The sequence below is a fragment of the Anolis carolinensis genome, chromosome 4 (assembly GCF_035594765.1).
Source record: "Anolis carolinensis isolate JA03-04 chromosome 4, rAnoCar3.1.pri, whole genome shotgun sequence".
Classification (NCBI taxonomy): Eukaryota; Metazoa; Chordata; class Lepidosauria; order Squamata; family Dactyloidae; genus Anolis; species Anolis carolinensis.
The window spans coordinates 217,488,287-217,509,769 of record NC_085844.1 but is presented as its reverse complement, the minus strand read 5'-3'; the positions used below and the strand labels follow the sequence as shown (position 1 = coordinate 217,509,769).

Genomic DNA, 21,483 nt, shown 5'->3' with positions numbered 1-21,483 from the left:
GAGGGGATGTTCGATTCTGGCCACAGGGGGGAGCAGCTGCTTCATCATCCACACTGACGGCACTTCCTCATTCCAGGTCGTAAATTAGTTAATCTTGCCTCCCCACTTTATAAGTGGTACCTTATCTCCTACTTGATAGATGCAACTATCTTTCGGGTTGCTAGGTCAGCAACGAGCAGGGGCTATTTTTTATTTTTAATTGACGGGTGCTCACCCCGCCACGGGCTGGCTCGAACTCATGACCTCATGGTCAGAGAGATTTAAGGCAGCTGCTCAACAGCTGCGCCACAGCCCGGCCCCTCGAGTTGGTGACATTGGTTGGCCATCTTGGGTATATATGCCATGTTTGTTCCAGATCCAAGGTCGGTTGGGTTCAGAGTGCTCTTTGATTGTGGGTGAATACATCCCAACATCCAAGGTCAATTCCCTCCAGTACTTAAATTTGGCCATGTTGGGTCAGTGTGCCAAGTTTGGTCCAGATCCGTTGTCGGTGGGAGTCATAGGGCTCTTTGTACATGGGAGCCATTTTGGAAATCACCCACAAACCTAGATACACACTCATATTTTGACTTTTGATAGTTTAATTTACCATTTTAAAATACCTAAACTTGCAAATTGCTCTTAAAAATATGGGAAATATGGGAAAATGGGGTTATGAGAGTGTGAAAGTGTGATTGTGGGACCACAGCACAATTGTGTGAATGAAGAAAGGTGCAATATTGAAGGGGCTCATTCCAGTATATATCTGCTATCAATGATAACACAACTGCCATTGAATAGTGGCTACTTATTATAGTGTTCTTTGCAACAATAGCACCTTGGGGACAAAATTAGCTATTGTGAGACCTGTAGGTATAATTGTACTTGGGCATGATGGCATGCCAAAGCCCATTTTGAGGTGTAGTTCTGTATCAACAGAAGATCTGAGTTACTTTTTCCTTAACTGCGTTCAAGGTAACATTTTAGGCACAAATAGAGTCTTCCACAGAAGGGGTTCTCAACTGATTTGCTTTTGATGTTTTCTCTGGGGAAGTCTTGTAACCTCTAGCTGAAATGTTATAAAGTTCCAGACTGGTTTCTTTGTGGTGAATTTTTTGGCAGGGGTAGATTTCAGTCTTTTCTAGTAAGCTGATCTTGTCCTGTTAGAGGAAGACTGATAGATGTGTAGACAACAAGATAATACATAAAAGTAATGTTAGGAAGTAAATTAAGAACATCGATGTTCCTTGTAATTTGCTGCTTTTTGTCACAAAAGTATCATGACAGTAACAACTTTGTGGGAGTAATATATTGGGTTTTTCTTTTGGCATAACAAGGGTTTTATCCTACACTGCCCAGTAATAGCAATTTGGCGTAACAGTGACTGATTTTGGAAAATTCTTATAAAAATCGAACTTAAACTATATTTCCTTTCATTTTCCCAATACACTGTGGCATGCTATGTTGGAAGAAAAGTGAATGGAACATTACATCTTGGAAAATGGTTGGAACTGTGACTAGCCACATTTCATGCCACAGAATTTCAGGCTGGTCCTGTTTGCAATTCTGGTTATATTGCTTAGCATATCTGAGTCAGTAAAGAAAGAAATACAATACTATAAGGAATGTTAAGTTTCTCCTTTTATTGTACAGGATTTTATATACAAAGCCCCCTACTCCCCTTCTACAGCTCAATCTCATGATCGGGTCATAGCAAACAAAGCCTAAAAAGCTGTTCTAAAATAGCCCAGTACAACAAAGTGGTCAAACTTTGCAAGAGAAGCCAACTGAGAAAAAGAAAGAGAAGAAAACTCAAAGCACTTTCCTGTTTCTTTGCTCTCCAGGAGATACTATTTTCAACAAAAAAGTGAATGCAAACTATTGTGCTTTGACAGGTGTGATCGTCTGTCAAGAAATTCCAAGGAATGGAAATCCTCTGTGTCAGGATATGTTTTCTAGTAAAAATGCTTTGAAAGTAATGTCAAATTAAGGTCCTTTGGAACTGGCCTAAACAATGTTGTGCTTCTCTCCCTCCCTTTTGGCAGAAAGCTTCTGTTCTGAGCAGGAGTCCTCAAGATCGAGTCGCACCGCTAAGGAAATGTCACCCCATCTACCTCTGAAGTTGGTGATGAGGTTGGAGTCCATAGGACTGAGTCACACTCCTAAGGAACTGTCGCATCGTCTGCCTCTGAAGTGGATAATAAGGATGAAAGCTACTTTGAAGTGGGCTGTACAACAAAAGCAACATTGCAGGAAGAAAAAGAAAAATTTTCCATTTTGCAAGATGTTTCAGTTTGATAATCTGAGCAACAAATCGTCCTCACTTTTTTATTGGTATGGGTGGGCTAAAAGTACCCGAATTTCAGAGAAACAACAACAGGGGGATCCTTAGATGAGAATAACTAAAAATGCATTTTGCTCTGATCCTAGGCCTCTTGTATTGGAAACAGGACACACATTATATTATCATTGGCTTCAGCTGTTATTTGATTTTCAGGTTACCATTATTGTTTCATCATTACATTCTTTACCTTCACTTTGAACCAGATCTGGTTGGCCTTACCTTTATAAAGAGCAAATATATGATTTTGGGCAAGTAATGAACAACAGGTATGCCAGCTTGTGAAGTGAACATTCCAGTTGTATCCCTTTATTTTGAAATGCCTAGTTTAAGATATGCCTTCTAGTCTATTCCTTTCTGCCTCTGTATTATAGACTCATTTCTTAATTAATACTTTAAAAAAGGGTGGAAGAAGGCAGTTTGTTATTTATAGAATGAACTGTTAATAACTGTGTTCTCTGTCCATTCTTCCAAAATCTACACCATTTTCTGCATATCATCTCATTAAAGAGCATGCTCCAAATGGTACAATTTGTGTAGTTCCAGGGTGGCCTTGAGTCAGGATAGTTAGGAGCTAAATGGACAACCAGGCATCCTCCTGACTTCCAGTTATGGATAGGATTTCACATTCAAAACCCATCAATTTACATAGTGAAATAGCTTTCTCTTTCTTGCCTTTGTAGATCAGAGTCCCAAGTGTTTCTGGAACAAAGGCTCTCTCTATAGAATTCTCTCTCTTATTCATTCTTTCTCTTTCCTTGGTGCTAAAAGATAACAACTTTCATTGGTCAATTGAAAATGGTCTCTTCCAATACTTGCTACTGGAGATCACAGAACTGGTGCTTGTGCTGGCGACAGGGCTCTGAGTCTGTAGTAAAGGGGTAGATTGGGGGAGCGGGTAATGATGAGGATCCACTGGGATGACTACATTGCTGTGGACTACAAAACTGCTTGGAGATATTGGTCCATTTCTCCTGTTGAATGCCAGGCAGAGAGATGATGGCAGTCCTGCATGTTATGCTTGTCTGGCTCAACATGCCAAGGCAGGGTTTAACCTCTTGTTGTTCTCCTGTTGTAGCTGTGGTGCTGAACATGCTAAATTAAAGAATGGAGAGAAAGAAAAGAAAAAGATTTTTTTAATGTATATTTTTTATTAAATCCCCACACTATATATCACAGTATAGCAACAAATCACAGTCTAAACTTTCACCTTATTCTAGCCATCCTCCTTTTCCTCCCCAAGTCACAGACATTTAAAAACTACTTGTGAATTGTGAAAATCTTCAGATAGCTTGCAATAGTGATACATATTGCAAACTAACCCTTTCTTCCACAGATGGCCTCAAGCTGAGTTATAGAATACACATACCCGATCTTAGGTTTAAATTCTCCAAGGAATAGAAAGGCTATAGTTGTATGGTGCATCTATAATGTAGTTTGATATTATTTTAATTGTCATGGCTCATGCTGTCGGATCACTGGCTTTAGCCTTCTCTGCCTCACCAAACTACCAATCTAAGGATTCCATCGCATTTAGTCCTAGCAGTTAAAGTAGTGCAAAACAGTAGATGCACCCCTAGAGAGCTGCTGCCAGTTACTATACACTGGCACCATACGGGTAACAGATATGAGAGCAGAACTGGGCACATTGTGGCCTACAGGCTACACACTACCCCAGAATGCTTTTTATGACTGCAAAAGTTCTCTAAAAAGTATTCCAACAAGTCAGAATGGGCTAGAACGACATTTCTTAGGGAGATACCCTTTTCTGTAGAATTACCTGGGCACAGGAGTCTCTTTCTCTCTAACATATAAAACAAACAGGGTACTGTGGTTTGAGTGTGAGAGAATGCTTTACGTTTGAGTAGATTCTGATTAGATTCTGATCAAGGCATTTAAATTTTTTGATAATTCATTATGTAATACAGTATGATCCCCATATCTGTGGGGAATACTTTTCTGGATTTCATGTGGATATGTGACACTGGGGATAACAACAAACTCTATTGAACCCTCCTGCACAATTTTTCTCATGTGTGTTTAATCCTTTAATTCTTTAGGCCAAGTCAAAAATAAAAAAAATTGCAAAATAGAAGAAAGAAAAATGGAAGGAGGGAAGGGAAAAAAGGAAGGCGCAATTGTACAATTGAACAATAACCATTCAAACAACAGCAAATAGTTTTCATATTTTATTTTTGAAAAGCCTGTATTTGCTATTAAGTATACCTGGTTACTGTAGGCTAGAATCCTCCACATCTGTGTAATGGCTGTTGTTCTCCTAAACAGATAAAAGGAAGGAAAGAGAAAGAAAAGTGATGTGATTATTATGACCCTATTTTTGGTGACATTGTTAAGATGTATTCTGGGGTGGGCAAAATGCTGCCCTCCAGATGTTGTTGAACTGCAATTTTCAGCATCCCTTACCTATTACTATGCTGGGTAGGGCTGACAGGTTTTGAAGGCCAACAAATCTGTACTTTGCCCACTTTTGGTATAATATTAGGTATAATGCTGGAGGGAGAGTGTAATCTATCCATGCTATGTGAGATGTAAACCACTAAATTCTCATAAACATAAAGTTAGCAGTTCTCCTTTTCCTGCATCTATTTTTTATGCTCCAAGTTCATTCTGTTTTCCAAATGAAGAATTATTAGTTTTGGTAATATCTACTTAAATAAGCTTCCACCTTCCCTTTCAGTAGTTTGGCCACCAGGACTCATCTACCTTTTGGTTAGAAGCAAGTGGGCCGCGATAAATATTCTTATCCTGTCTCACCATCTAGGTGAGGATAAATAATCCCCTCATTTCACTTTGATCCAACATACACTTTTCCCCAGTGACGTTTAGAATGCTTGAAAAGTATGTGTGTATGTATGTGTGTGTGTGTGTGTGTGTGTGTATATATATATATATATATATATATATATATATATATTTAGCCTGTTTCGTAGCCAAGACACATTACAATTATTGTCAAATTCTGCATTGCCTTTCTTACTGCTCTTTCCTACTTTTTGATCCCTATTTAGAAAAAAGCCATCTAAAAAGTAAGAAAATAGCTGAAAATTCCTGTCAAAATGCCCCACACAAAACTCCTAGTCTCAAAAATGGAACAAGGAAGGATAATCAACATTACTTTTGACATGAAAAACCCCATGTAATCATGCTGTTATATTATTTGGAAAAGGACTATTGTTACACCCTTGCTATATCTAAAAAGTAATCCCTTCCAGATAATTTCCAGTCAGGCAAGTTTGGTTGAGGCGGAATTATAAACTCAGTGAAGAACATGGGCAGAAGCCAGCATTTTATCTAGAGAGTCATAGCAGTTTTTCATGAACAGTTTGTATGATCTGAAATTACTACCTCTTTAAACTTTGATTTGCATATGTTACTTCAGGGGATGCAGCTTTCAAAATTGCTCACTGCCTAGTGTTGAGTTCCTGAAAGTCATGCTACATTTCCCAAACATTTAAAATCTTGGCATGACAGCTGAAATTAAACTGTAGTTGAAGGGATGATAAGCTAATAGAGAAATATGGATGTGAAATAACAGAAGAAGTTACAATGCTGAACTACAAACCATGTTGCACCCCAGCTGGAGGTCCACCTTGTTCGCAACTCACACCTCAAAAGCAGGCTTGGTATAAACAATTTATTGGAAAAAGAGTAGCAAAGTCAAACAAAGATAAATATATAAAAGCCAAAAAGAATAATGGGCCCAAAAGCCAGCCCTTAAATCCCTAAATAGTAGACTCAAAACATAAACAAGATTCCCAGAGCAAAGTCCAAACATAAGATCCAAAACAAGAACAAAGAGACTATTATATTCCAAAGACACAGTAAAAACTTGAGCAGGACACCGGAAGCTTCACCAGGAACACATCAGGAGATCATACCAAGAAAGCGACGTTGCTTGATCTGAGAGTCTGTCCCAAACACCTTTTCTATTTGCCCATTCTTACAGGACATGAACACATTTCTATGGCCTTGAGCACCCTGTCTCCTAGCCAAAATTCTAAGAGAACGCCTCAGAGGCCGGTTTCTCATAAAAAATCTAGCATTCCGGTCTAATTGCACTTCCTTATTATCACTAACTGGAAGTAAACCACCTGGTGATTGCTGATTTTCCACATCTCTTTCTGAAAGCTGAGAATCTCTCATACTCACTCCCCTATCTAGCATGTCAGGGTCAGGCTGACCTGTAAGCTGAACATCACTCACTCCCTTCTCTGTTATGTCAGCCTGGCTCCCAACCTGTGAGACACTCGAAATCTTGTTCTCAGACTGCAAAACCCCAAATCCATTGTCATCATCAGGCTGAGTCACAACAAGCCAGTTTATTAAATTAATGTGTGCACCATATACCTGCTATTTTGCACATCTAGGGTAGGACCAACTGCCTCCATGCCATCTGTACATTTATTCAATATGTCTGAATATCCACACAATGCTAAATGATTGGGAGGCTTTATTGCAGTATACGAGTAGTAGAGCCTAATCTCTCAACCTCTCATCCCCACTAATAAATCATTCCATAAAAATAGACTAAATGACTCAGTATAAGCCAACTTCCTACATTTTCAAAGTGTGTCAGTGGTACAATGTCTGTTTCCACTGCAATTGACTGATGGTAGGCAAGACTGCAAATTTTAGAGAAGCTCCTGCAAATTTAAGGGAACAGGGAAGGCTCTGCTGTTATGCTTGCACCATAAGTTTCTTGTTTTATGGAGGTTTGGGGCAAGATGCATGCAATAGGCCCCACACTCTATGGAAATCCTCCACCTTCCCCCTGTTTTTGCTATATCTCCATTCATTTAATTTTTCTCAATTGTATTGGCACTCACACAGAGAATGTGAGAATTTGGATTAGAAATCTGTTGGTGGGGAGGTGGCAGGACTGGTGAAAAATACTTGTATCTTGATTGTGCAATACCAAGATTGTATGTTTCTATGTGTGTGTGCATATGCATATATTTCACAATAAAAATGTAGTTAAAAAAGGGAAAAAAAAAGAAATCTGTTGTTGACATACCAAGGTAATGTGGGATGATATGCATATATACCCTCTTTGATGCTGCAGAAGGAAGAATTGATTAGCCAATGTTGACCTACTCCCTGCATACTGCTATAGCCATTTAGTAACCAGAGATGAGAGAATGTGAGTGCAATTCTGAAGGGAAAAGAAGAAAGAAGAAGTTGCCCTCTGAATCTCTAGTTGCCTAGCCACTTCTCTTCCTTCACAAAGGCCAATAAAGGGCCATGGAAGCATACTCTGTGCCTTTGGAAATTGCCTTTTGGGGGGCAGCATAGACATGTACATGGGCAGAGCACAATATACAGTGCCAGCTAGGGGAAAAAAGAATTTTCTGTTCTTCCTTCTTGCTTCTTTCACTGTTTCCCCAGAGAGGACAGGGGAGCAACCAATATTAGCACAGAGATACAGCAGCAGGTTTAGATAGATCAGCACTGAGACCTGCACTGGACTTGGGCAGATTCCCAAATTTGAGAAAGCTTAATTCCAGTGCTGAATAACCAGACTGATTCAGTAAAAGACTATACATGGGTGGGAATAGCCTTTTTTTTTTTTTTTTGTAGACATGCATCTCTAGGTGGAAAAATGGGAAAGTCCCATGATATGTGTAAAATTCTCGATCTCTATCCAACATCACTAAGAGTAAAAAAAGTTTGCATTCTAATGATTATCTTATTTGGAAGTATTAGTGGGTGTAGTTATTAGCATTCCTACCCGGTGAGCTGATTTTTTTGCTTTATTTGTGGGATATGGATGTGCTTTGTCAGATCAGGATGAAGAGAAATTCTTTGAAGCAATTGCAGCCAAATTGTCTGTTTGGTTTAGAAGGCTACAAACTATATTTCTTAGCCGCATTAGTTGCAAATCTAAGAAAAAAATCAGCTTGAATCACAGCTCACTGCATTAACCAGAAATTGTCAGTTGAGAAAATCTGGATTTCTTGATGATGGGAATTGAAAAAAACAGACCTCATTCCTTAGTATTACGTATGTGAAGTACTTCCTAGAAAATCACCTTCTCATGGTCAGCAAAGCAGATAAATCCAGCTTGTAAGTAATCATACATCAAAGAAGACTTTTTTTTCCCCAGGAGACAGGTGGAGTAAGGCTGAAATAATATCACCATCTCTAATAATTTCAGTCTTTTTTCCAATTGTAAATAGCTTATCAATCCATGCAGGTGACAGGAGACCAAGTGCTTTCCGACTGCCTCTTACCAATTCATCTTCACAATCGTCTCGCACAAGGCCTTCCTCTTCTCCTTCCTCCCCATTTAGTGGCTCCTCTGAGTTAATTTCTGCCTCTGATGCTGTGTCGTCTTGGGAAATTTCACTCTTGTTTCCATCTGCTTTCTTTCTAACTTCTGCAGAGCAAGACACAAAAGACCAATAGATAAGTGCCCTTTTCTGTTGGTGATAGAACATGGATGACAATTCCTAGAGTGGAGGATTTGGGGTGGTGTAGTCTAAAAGACAAGTGTTCTTAAATTTTGATTTGGTGGACACTGTCAGGCTCACTTGGAGGTGGCAAAGGGTATAGCTGAAGTCCAAGCCACACCTGGAGAAGGGATGAGACTTAATTTCCCAGCATGCCTCAGGAGCAATACGTGACTGCAATCATTGTGGAAAATGTATTCCAGTTAGGCTCAGCTGCTCAGAGCTCTAGTCTGAATGTGTCATCAGCTCTAGTCATCAGATCCTGCCAGCTATCAGGATCTAGGGATCTTGATAGCTGGCCAATGATGTTAGGTGCTTATATCAGCCTCCAGGGATGCTATTCTATGCCTGACATTCTCCTAAACATATAATAGTTTGTCAAGGTTCCTACTGAATTGAAAAGTTAGACTGTGCAGCCCTCCATATGTTGCCTTACTACCATTTCCATGATGCTTCATTATTGGCAATGCTGGAAAGGACTTATGAAAGTTGCATTCCACTATCTGGAGGCCCCTGCACTCCTTATTTCTGGACTAAACAGTAGTCTGGGATCTCAAAGGTAGATGATAGATTCTTCTTCAACATGAAAACAAAGGGAGGAGCTTTGATCACAACTGGGTTTGGATGCATATAGGTATTCTGTGTAATTTATGGGTGAAGGGGAATATGACCTTTCCCTGACAGCTGGCAGTGAAAGATAAAATTAGACATGTCTAATCTATGGATGTCCAGAAGTTGTTCAGCTTTCAGTCCTATCAGCCATACTTTCTAGGTTTAATGGGAATTTGAGTCTACCAACAACTAGGGAACCACAGGTTGTCCATCTCTAGCTTAGCAAGGTGGCAGCTGGTGACAGTCACAACTTCCATCTCATGAAACAAGGTGTGAACAGTTTGAGGAAAGGTTTTTAAAAGCTTTCTATTTGAGGTTCAGAGCTAAGACAGAATGAATTGCAAGATGTTAGATTAAGACGAGTTTAATTTTTTGTGCTTCTCATTTTTCCTTGTATTAACTATCTTCTTTTGGAGCTCAAGTAGAGCAGGTGGCCATCAAAAATCATAGTGTTGCTTTACTCCACTGAGGTTGATTTCAATTAAAAATTCTTGCCAGGATCTAGGTCTAGTGATATCTGGGAAATTAGACCATAAAATATAGTCTCAAGGACAAAAGGAAAAAAAGTATGAAAGCCTAAAAGTATCTTGATTCCCTTATGGAGAGTTGGCAATCTGTTTGAAAACACAGGCTCCCCAAGTTAGCTCTTCTATCACAATAACCTTTATACAAAAATGCTTGTAAAACATGCCATTTGACATAAGGCTACAAACAATCACCAGTTGCAGCTGCTGAATTACAGCTGCAGAACAATAAATGGACACAGGCCTTTAATTTAGAAAGGGTTAGCCATAACTGGGTAGCTGCCACTGAGTTTCTTGCTACATCTGAACTCCCGCATGTCTTGGCTTCAATCATGGGACAACTCCAATCAGCCAACTGACCTGTAGATGCTTTCTGTTGTTCAGCAATCTGTTCCAATCTGCCCAGGAGAGCGTCAATGTTGGATTTGATCTGTGTCAGCTCCGTTTTAATTGTTTGCAGTTCATTGCATTTCACTTGGAAGAAAAAAGTTGGAAGTAAGCTTACTCTTCCTTCTTCATTTTGCAAATCAGATTTTCTTCAACAGAGATGTAATTATCTGCTTTATATAACTTTCGGTAGGAGGTCCTGCTCAGTAGTCATCATAATTTAAGGCTGTTGTATTCATTACAGGGGAGGCTCTCATTTGCCTTTTATAGTTGTGAAGAAGACAGGATAATTTTGGCAGGTACAATTTCTCCCATCATATAGCTCTGTATATGGGATCAGCTGCAAGTGGCCAAATTCTCATACACAGCTAATTAAAGGCTTGGAAGCCTGTTCTATAATGACTCTGGTAAGATGATGACTCCGCTTGGAGAGATCTTGGTCATCAAGAATTTATAACTTTATTGAAATCATATACAGTAGAGTCTCACTTATCCAACATAAACGGGCCAGCAGAATATTGGATAAGCGAATATGTTGGATAATAAGGAGGCATTAAGGAAAAGCCTATTAAACATCATATTAGGTTATGATTTTACAAATGAAGCACCAAAACATCAAATTTGGCAGAAAAAGTAGTTCAATACGCAGTAATGCTATGTAGTAACTACTGTATTTATGAATTTAGCATCAAAATATCATGATATATTGAAAACATTGACTACAAAAATGTGTTGGATAATCCAGAACGTTGGATAAGCAAGTGTTGGATAAGTGAGACTCTAGTGTACTTGTGCCCTTTTCCTTACCCAAAGGACTCTTCAATTTACCTTGAATTTTTAGCCTTTTGCATCTTTTCACTATCATTTTAAGGAAAGGAAGTGTTGGAGCATTTGAGCAAACAGTGGAACCCGTTTCTTTTCTCTTCAATTGCCTTAGTTCCAATCCGAAGGAACACTGAGATTTGTAGTAATGTGAGGTATTTAAAAGGTAAAGTATCCTGAGAAAAGGGGGATTGAGGATTAACTCTATTTAACTCTATAATGTAGACAATCATCCAGCATAGACTGGGAACTGTAGTTCAGGAAAGTGGCTAGAATACTCTCATAGAGAATTCTGAGCATATTATTGAACTACAGATACCAGGATTATGTAAAATAAGCCTATAGAAATTGTATCAAGCTCATGTAATTGTGTAGTCCAAATATACCTTAAGTTCTTGTTGGCATATAGGATGTTTATTATTTGGCATTCTTCAGAGGATAAAAATGATCTTATAATACATAATAGTTACCATATTTGACATATAAAAACTATAGCTAACATAGCTGTAATACAAAGACAATCAAAAGATGTTTTGTGTTCTCAAAGGTGCTGTCAATAGGGCCCTAGAAGAGCATAGAACCTTACATTTTAACTTGGCAGAGCTGTTTGCAATGGCAGCAGATCGGGCAAAGAGCTTGACTGGGAGTGTTGCTTTTACGCGCCTTACTAAAGGGATGGTCACACGTGGACGCTTCACGGGAACCACTCTGGGTATGGGAGAGACCCGTCCCCGATACTCAAAGAGTCTGCAAGAGAAAACAATGTAAACTAGAAGATTTACTTTTCCACAGCATATAGACCAAAACACACATTTTTCAACAGTGTGAGTTTGTACTCATCGATTTCCTCTAGGGGGAGGTAGTATTCTATCCTTGCGTTCTGACTATATTTATAGAATAGTAACAGATACTATGGCTATTTGATCATTACGGTTCTGGAAGACACATTTGCCAAGCCATTACACTGTGAACTAATACTGCTGTACTCATTTACTTAGCAAATCACTACACCCTGAAATACAGTGAAATATATTTTTAAGGCTATCACTATAATGTTTCCATTTTTACAATTACTAGAGTACTTCAAGACTGATGTGCAAGGCTGGTTCCTCTGTTTTATCTCTCACCATCCAATTCCTTCCCTTCTTTCAGTTTAGCACCTGGTCATATTTGAAAATGCCTGACTAAGGGTGAAAATCCAGCAAATAGAAAGTTGTGTCTTTTCATATGTGTAAACTTTCAGAGGGAGAATATGACAGACACTATAGCAGTTACATGGGGCCAGGGATAAAGTAATTGCTCACTCCCTGCTTCCTACTCTCTTTGCAGCCTTTGTGAAGCTTTCTCTTATTTCTGAATCTAGTGGATTTGAGCTACACCAAGGAGGCTTGGATGAGGAGTATTCTAGGACCCATTGTGGAGAAAGTAAAATAGTAGAAGAGTGCACACATGCACTTTAGAAGGCTGGAATAAAGATGTAAGTGTTAGTCACAGCAATATCATCATCATCAAAGAAAGTCAGGAAAAGGCAAGAAAATGTATAAGGCACATGGAATCTGATCACAAATTTAGATTTTAAAGGCAACAGGTACTGTTTCCCATTCATACAAATAGTTCATTGTAAATTTTGAGACTCTTTCAAGAAAGTAAGCATGAAACTTAATTTTGAGTCCCTTGCTACTGATATTTTGCTGTTAACTGTCCTTCCATGAAACAAACACACTTATAATTGTGAAAAGGGAAGACCTTCTCTAGGCTGGTGGTCCTGACTATGGAGTGCCATCTTGTTGGAGTTACACATGGCAGAAATTATTCACTCTTTCTAGTGCCAGGTCAAACCACTTTTACTTGCCTAGGCATTCAAAATATATTTTAAAACATACTTTCATATTTAGTATTTCATATACATTGAGGTATTTTTTGAGATTAGAGCATAGTTACATATATAAAATAGACACATAGGAAAGGTAAAGGTTTCCCTTGATGTTAAGTCCAGTCGTGACCGACTCTGGGGGTTGGTGCTCATCTCCATTTCTAAGCCGAAGAGCCAGCATTGTCCATAGACATCTCCAGGTCATGTGGCCGGCATGACTGCATGGAGCGCCATTACCTTCCCACCGAAGCGGTACCTATTGAGCTATTCACATTTGCATGTTTTCGAACTGCTAGGTTGGCAGGAGCTGGGGCTAATAGCAGGTGCTCATTCCGCTCCTGGGATTTGAACCTGGGACCTTTTGGTCTGCAAGTTCAGCAGCTCAGCGCTTTAACACACTGTGTCACCGGGGGCCCCCTAAATAGACACATAGAAATATCAAATCTGTTTACCTGTCATAGAAGTCATCTCTGTAGTATTCATAATCAAAGTCATAGCCACTGCAAACCAAAGAAAATTAAATATTACTATCTCTTTTGCCAACAATTATTATGCATCTGGTTGCACCAGCCTTTATGACAACCTTTCCTGACTTGGTGCTCTTTAGACATGCTGAACTATAATTGTCATCACCCAAAACAAGACAGAAAGATATCAGTTAGGCTGGATCTACATTGCTATATGAACCAGTTCAAAGTAGATAATCTGGGTTTTATATGACAGTGTAGATGTGGCCATAGAAAGGCCTCTCCATGACATAACAGAATGTAAATCTTGAAGATCTGGAACATGAAGACATGCTCTGATTTGACATGCTTCTGAATATTATAAACAGAACCATTTTGTTACAGGGATTAAATTTTTGTACATATTATCTCACAACTAGGTTTGCCAAAGTCTGTGCAGGAAATTATATAAGAAACCAAATGTGAGCTATAGTAAGGATTCCCTGCTCCTGTATCTGGAGTGTATCATCCTTCTGATATGAAAAGCTGAGCAGAGTCAGGCCTGGGAAAGCCTTTCACTGTCACAAAGGTTGGGATGCAGGACCCTTGTGAAAGTAGAAAAACAGCAAATTAAAAACAACCTTTTTAATTTGAGAGAACATCTCTCTAGGAATCTCAAACTCCTCCAGAGGGTACATTCAACTTCCAGTGGACACTGAGTTATTGTAGTGGACCTAGAGATTCCCAAAGAGAATATGTTAAATTCACAAATTATCCAATTTGGAAAAGTTAATCTGATAACTATAAATATGGACTATAGTTGAGGCAGGATCACAAAAGAATACCAGGTATTCTAAGTTACTGTTTACAAGGAAGCAATGGCAAACCACCTCTGAGAATTTCTTGCCTGAGAACACTGTATGAAACCCAGAGATTGCCACAAGACGAAAAGGAACTGAAAGCAGATATACATATGTGGCAGGCATTTCTGTGGGTTGATATAAAATGTTACTTGCTGGGGAGAGGTCAGGGCAGGAACAGGGGACTTCAAGAAGAGGATGATTTGGCTGTACTAACACTGTGCCAGTGGTTAATCTGATAACTCAACATTTCTTTTTCTATTCCCAGAGTGATATTTTATTCATCGTAATGAAACTATAATATCAAAATCCTTGATAGAAGAAAACTTTTAGTATGAATCCTGATGGCATATAGTAGGCATTGAAAGCTTTGACATTTCCTATTGAAAAGAAATGTCACAGCATGTCAGTTTGAAAGGTCGGCTCAAGAGCAAAAAATTTTAATTTTGGCTTGACACTTCTGACTTCAAAGTGACACTGAAATATTCTGGGGCAATAAAAACCATTACAAATTTAAAGCTCAACCCTTAGCACGCTATGCAAAAGAAAAAAAACCCTATCTCCATATAATGCTAGAGAATTTGGTTTGGACAGAATGTTGGGACATGTTAGCACTTGCTTTTCTGTCCATGTACAACATGCATGGGAAAAATACACCATCCAAAGCATATCTTTGCATGCCTCAATACACAGAATGATCACCTTCTTGTACTGTATTATATCAAATATATCAATTTTTGAGAAGTAGAACTGGACATACAGTCATTGTAGGTTTGTTTTATTTTGTATTATTTTTCAGTATTCCATGGACCCACCAAAGGATCCAGGGGCATAAAAGTGGCCCCAAGAAACCACAGTAGTTGTTTACCCCCATGTACAGAAGCTGATTGGAATGGCAGGTGAACTTTCTCTCAAAACTACTCATATGACAGCCATCACTGAAGTTGCAACTAGTTTATCAACTGGCCCAGGACATGTTCCATAGAACACACCATTCTGTTCTTTAGTAGGAGGGGAGAGCTGAAAAGACCACACACTGCAATAGGAAGGCAACTTGTATATTCAGCTCAATGGCAAAGCCATTCTTAAATGAACCAAGAAGACCTGACGGTCAGATGTTTGCTCAGCCATGAAGATCATGAATTTAGGTTGCTCACTATTTTCTAACCCAAGTGTGAAGTGGCAGAATTTTATTACCAAACAACTCTGTGAAATAGAAAGAAAGACTGATTCAAGGTCACCTGGTAAGTGTCGTGACTAAGGGTGGGTGTGAGACAACTCTGCATGAGTAAAACAAACTGTACTCACCCTAAAGTTGGCATAAGCAGTCTTCATGGCGTGCAATGACTTCCAGGAAGAATGTAGACCCGTTACTTGAAATTGTTCCACTGTAAGCAGTTGGGATACTCTGGAGTTTGCAGGAAACTCCAGTGTCCTCAGGATTTGTGGCCATGTGGACAACTGGATTAGATTTTATTTGGCCCAATTCACTGTCCACATAAACACCTCTGCCATCATTCTTCAACATAGGGAAGGTGATGAATCATCTTTATCTTGCCAACATCGCCATCTTGCTGGCCAAGACCTCCCCGTGAAAGCCTGGCCATCGTGGTCACATCTTTTGAGGTCTGAATTGGGCACCTGTATGATCAGCAAGGAGAGGTCACTCTATACTTTCCTTGTTCATCACGCAAGCACACATTATGACCCCAGCAGACAAAACCACAACAGGAAGGCTCTCACAGGGAGCTCCTTGGTCAGTCAGACAGTGGTGACAGAAATACAAGGAAAGGGGGCAGCCTTGCAGGCCTGACGTGGGCCAGCCAATCTGGATACCAATGCAATATTGCAGAAGATTCATGCTGGTAGATGTGGCCACCATCATGGTGGGTCTGAGGCTAATCCATAACATAATGCTCCAGATTTGCCCAGGTCAAGCTGTTGGTGTAGACATGACCTATGTTTTCCCCAACCCACTCCAACATATACATTTCTTCAGGTTGTTTATCTGATTTTATTATCTTTTATTACTATTGAAATTTTCAGGTTTTAAGGAAAGGATAGTTTAGGCTGTTGGGAATAACTCATACGGAGAGAAACTTATTTCTTTCTTTCTGTTGAGTAGCTTCAAGGGAATAGTCCTGTTTGCTTTTAAAAATGGCTTCTCTTCTAGTCTATAAATCTATGTGGTAGAGATGCCTAAGAAATGTTGCATTGTTCATGTTTTGTGTTCAAGGTGATAAAACAATGAGAAAGAACACTCTCTCTGAAGTAAAAAACTGCTTTTAAAAACTGAACAATGTAACTCCTTTAAATACTTTTTTGTTATGTGTGATAGAAAAAGAGCTTTCTTTTTAAAAAAAATTGCAGTAATTAATAGAATTCTGATAAATTATTATGGAAACTTGGATGCAAAACATTTCAGAATGGGATGGGATAGAAACATGCTCCTTTATATTCTTTGGGTGTGTAAATGTGCCTTCAAATTGCCTGCAAACTTATGGTGTCCTATGAATTTCATAGGGCTTTCTTAGGCAAGGAATACTCACAGGTGGTTTTGCCAGTTCCTTCCTCTGAAATATAACCTACAGCACCTAGAATTCATTGGTGTTTTCCCATCCAAATTCTAAGTACAGCTGCAGAGCTTTCAATATCAGACAGGATCTGGTACCTCTATATGTAATGTGATACTGGACAGCTGTTTGATTTTAGGTCTCAGCATCCTTAGCTCACACAACTTATGATGAAGAATACTGGGAGTTGTAGTCCAGCAACACTCAAAAAGTCACATGTATCCCCCCCCCCCCCCGAGGTAACTAGCACTCTGAATTGGGTTACATAAAGATATGTTTGTACTCTTTGTGTTGCAATTTCTACCATCAAATCTTTCCATATACACAGGAGGAAGTCTAAGATGATTATATAAAATAATTCAAGCTTGTATACTTCTGGTCAGAATGCCCTGTAAGTTCTGCTTGTAATCATTAAGGGTGTAAGCATAGATGTACTTACTGGGAAATATATCTCACTCTGTAAAAAACTCTGAAAATTTATTTTACGATGGTGCTGTAAGCCTCTTTAATGAGAAACAGCAGTTAGGTGATAAATAATGCCCCATTTTAATAATGAATGCATGATGGATTTACTTGTGGTAGCAATAATAACCTCCTTGGTGGTTTGCAACTCAAGAATCAATGTGCTACATTTATAGTACTATCCAGTCAAAAGTCTGTATCTTCCTCTGAGTTAGGAAAAGTTATTTTTTTGACTAAAACTCCAAAGATTCCCCAGTGCATGTTGTGATGGCCATGTAGATGAGGGGTTTGGTAAACTAGTCTTAAGAAGTACTGTCTTAAACTCAAGTCATCCCTCATATATCCCGTGGCTCCTCTTCCTTTGCTCTACTTCCTTAAATGGCAAACTTTAAGAATAGACAGCAGCATTGAATGACACTACTCCCAAGTTATATGCAAAGGTTTACAAGGCTTTTGACAGACATTGATCTAGTCATAAATCCTACTATTCTCAAGGAACAACCCCTGTGGGCAAAGACATGATATGACAAATGCTAAGATTCATTACAGCGGCTTTCCCCCAGATGTCCACTGTTTGAAGCAATAAAAGGTCCCTATGAAATATTTGAAGCCTTGTGCATTAGGATGAATTGGAATTTGGGTATCAGTTTGGTTTCAAAATACCCTTGGTAAAAGACAAGAGATAAAACAGTCTATTCAACTTAAGACAATAATAACTTCAAACCCTGCATAGAACAGTGCATTCAAAATTGTAAGCATTTCAGAGGGATTTTAACTGCAACATTAGTGCATTTTTTAGACAGAAGCCAGTCCCATTAAATATTGGGGGGGGGGGATACATGTGCTTTGGATTGTAATTTAAAGATAGCAATCACAAACTCACTCATTATGAATTAAATTGTGTACAACATTGAGTAAGTCCCATAGACCAATGCTTCTCAAACATTGGCCCTTCAAATGTTTGGGAGTCATTTCCCTGACCATTAGCTATGCTGGCTGGGACTTCTTATAGTTGACTTTCAAACCATCTGGAGGGACTGATTCCCAACATGTGGGTCCCCAGATGTTTTGGCCTACAACTCCCAGAAATCCCTGCCAGTTTAGCAGCTATTTGGATTTCTGGGAATTGAAGGCCAAAACATCTGGGGACTCACAAGTTAAAAACCACTGATCTGGAGGATCAAATTTGAAAAGAACTGCCAAAGACTACTGGAATGTGCTTCTTAGTAAACATGCAGGGAGAATGATATTTTTAATTGTGTACCAGATGGTGCAGGCAAGGTGTCTGAAGGACTGGATCCTTTGTACAAGAGCATTTGTGCTCTATGAATACGTATTTCCCTCTTATTTTTTCATGGTTCACTTGCACGAGGAACAAAGTAGTTTTTGTGTTGTTGAAGGCTTTAATGGCTGGGACCACAGGGTTGTTGTATGTTTTCCAGGCTGTATGGCCATGTTCTAGAAGTATTCTGTCCTGACGTTTCGCCCACATCTATGGCAGGCATCCTCAGAGGTTGTGAGGTATGGAGAAACTAAGCAAGGAAGGTTTAAATATATATATCTGTGGAAAGTCCAGGGTGAGAGAAGAACTCTTTGTCAGTTGGAGGCCAGTGTGAATGTTGTAGTTAATCACCTTGATTATCATTGAATAGCTTCATATCCTGGCTTCTTCCTGCCTGGGGGCATCCTTTGTTCAGAGTCGTTAGCTGCCCCTGGTTCCCATGTCTGGAACTCCTCTGTTTTCAGAGTGTTGCTTCTTATTTACTGTTCTGATTTTTGAGTTTTTTTAAATACTGGTAGTCAGATTTTGTTCATTTTCATGGTTTCCTCCTTTCTGTTGAAGTTGTCCACATGGAGTGGGCAAGCATTTCTGTGTTCTCAAATAATATACTGTGTCTAGGTTGGTTCATCAGAGCAGAGCACTTGACCATTCCAACAGCTATCATGTCAGACTACACAGAGAAGCCATTGAAATTCACAAGCATGTAGGGTCTTGCCTACATGGACAATTTTTATAAAAACAAATCTTCTAATTTTAATGGTAATTTCTCCCAAAATACAAATTCTTTAACTTTCTTAAATCCAAGAATATGTTGGCCCATTTTGTGAAAGCTCATGGTCAATTTAAGTTCTACAGGACAAGAAGAGCTGAGGTAGTTTATAATGGAATTCACCAAGACCAAATTCCTTAAGCTTCCTTAACTTTAACATGATATAGTTAACATGAAAGATCTGTGGCTACAGGTTCACCAATAAATCTGACTTTATTCATCCAGTTTTATTGTTTCAGACTGGCCAGAGGTAAATGTTATAACTTGATCAGTTCACCCTGAGAATAAAGTTACTTAATTTGGCTACATATAAAATGGCCAGCTGCAGATATCTTATTCATGTCTGGCCTGCTTTTACAAGTGCCTTCAGTACAGATCATATAACCTAGAAAATGGCCCAATATTAAAGTGCTGAGTGAAGGAAACTTTTACATACCAGTCCCCAAAGTATGTCGCTAGATTCAATTTGGCAGTCTCGGTTGCTGACCAACTGTGACAGGAAACCTAATGTGGTTAGTGAAGCTATAACTGTTAGTCTATTAATCAATCCATTTAATAGATGTAAAATCTTTCAGTGGACTAAAAGGGCACTTTTAGAAGCAGAATATAAGCCAAATAATGATGAGAAGTGCTTGCAAAATTGCAGGTGACATCAGGCAAAATTGCAGGGGACATTGGAAGAGGCATCTCTCCTTAGAAGAGGCATTCTCTTTCTATGCAAGAAGACAGGAACAAACAGGAAAGAAGCGACCCCTTAGAACAGTAGTTCTTCTTCATTTTTCCTTGAGCTGTTTTTGGCACGTCAATTCCCAAAACCCACCATGAAAAAAAATCAAGCTAGCTGGGATGCTGAAGTCCAGAACACACAGGAGGCCAAAGTTTGAGAACTGCTATCTTAAAGGATATTGTAACCTATGAATGTGTCATCATCTGAAAAGGAAAAGAATTATGTGGGAAATCTACTTTCTTAAAAATTGTGCTTTTTTAGCTATTTAAAATGCAGTGACAAAATGACAAAAATATCACTGAATAACAATTCTAGGACATAAGGTCTACAATAACCACTAGTTGGAATGCATTTATGGCAAGGGGAATTAGTAGTTGTAAAGGTCATCTCCAAGTGGTTGACATTGTGTTGGAACAGACCAGTTATCTAGAGCTGTGCTTCTCGTTCTTTAGGCAACAAATTACATCAGCCCCAGTAACACAAGTGTTTGAAAATACCTAGAGTGCACTAGATTGGGGAAGAGAATGCAAAAGCCTTTATGCCACTATTCTGGGAAGATAAAGAAAACTCAATTGAGTCATAATGTTCCTTGACTTTGCATCTTTTGTTCCAGCTGTGGAAGTCTTTGCCAGGTAAAGCAATATCTTGAGACTTCCATCCAAATTTTTGACACTGAGAAACGTGGCAGTAAGTCAAAACAGTTTGGCATTTAGAAAACCTAACTGGCATTCATATAGTGAGATAGAAAATTGATTTTATTCCCTGGATGCTATTATTTGCAGCTCAGATCATTTGCACACAAACAGGTTGTACAATCTAGGCAATCTGATATAGAAAATAGGGTTCCCAGACTGGAAACTAGAGGGTGCTCCTGTACCTTTAATGGCTGAAGACAGATTTTCAATAAGTGTTGCTTGTTACCTGATTGTATGACAAGCACATCAGTAAATTTCTTTCTTTTACCAATTATTTATGGTATAACTGTTGTCGAGCCACAATTACCCCGCACCAGGAAGATCTGTAGTTTGCCAAGGGCTCCATATTAAATATTTTTTAAAATTATTATTATTATTTTTTAAAAAAATACTTTTTCAAACTTTTGCTATTTCAAAGAATTGGAGACCGAGAATGGACCAGTGGCTGTTTCAACCCACACACCCAAAAGACTTTATCATTTTAACCCTTTAATACATTTTATCTGTTTTCCTCAACTTTCTGTGTAACTTATCTTTCTGTGTACTGTATCTATTTCTTGTATATAAAATGTATAAACGTCTTTATACAGTGTAACAAGATATAGCCCAAAGATGTCACATCTCCATAACCTTGCTGAGGTATTACCATGAGAACAAGAAG

The 21,483-nt window shown here is 38.9% G+C and overlaps 1 protein-coding gene across 3 annotated transcripts in view; it reads right to left on the bottom strand.

The window, feature by feature from the left end:
* Window positions 1-1,602: 1,602 nt before the first annotated feature.
* Window positions 1,603-21,483, bottom strand: part of raly (RALY heterogeneous nuclear ribonucleoprotein) — a 305,333-nt gene continuing 285,452 nt past the window's right edge. For all 3 annotated transcript variants that reach the window (XM_062978807.1, XM_008110000.3, XM_062978806.1), the window contains 6 exons: window positions 13,461-13,508; window positions 11,722-11,882; window positions 10,287-10,400; window positions 8,572-8,717; window positions 4,547-4,598; window positions 1,603-3,415 (listed from right to left, as the gene is read on the bottom strand). In XM_062978807.1, coding sequence (XP_062834877.1) covers window positions 4,551-4,598; window positions 8,572-8,717; window positions 10,287-10,400; window positions 11,722-11,882; window positions 13,461-13,508 — 517 coding nt within the window. In that variant the 3' untranslated portion in view covers window positions 1,603-3,415; window positions 4,547-4,550. The remainder of the gene's footprint in view (window positions 3,416-4,546; window positions 4,599-8,571; window positions 8,718-10,286; window positions 10,401-11,721; window positions 11,883-13,460; window positions 13,509-21,483) is intronic.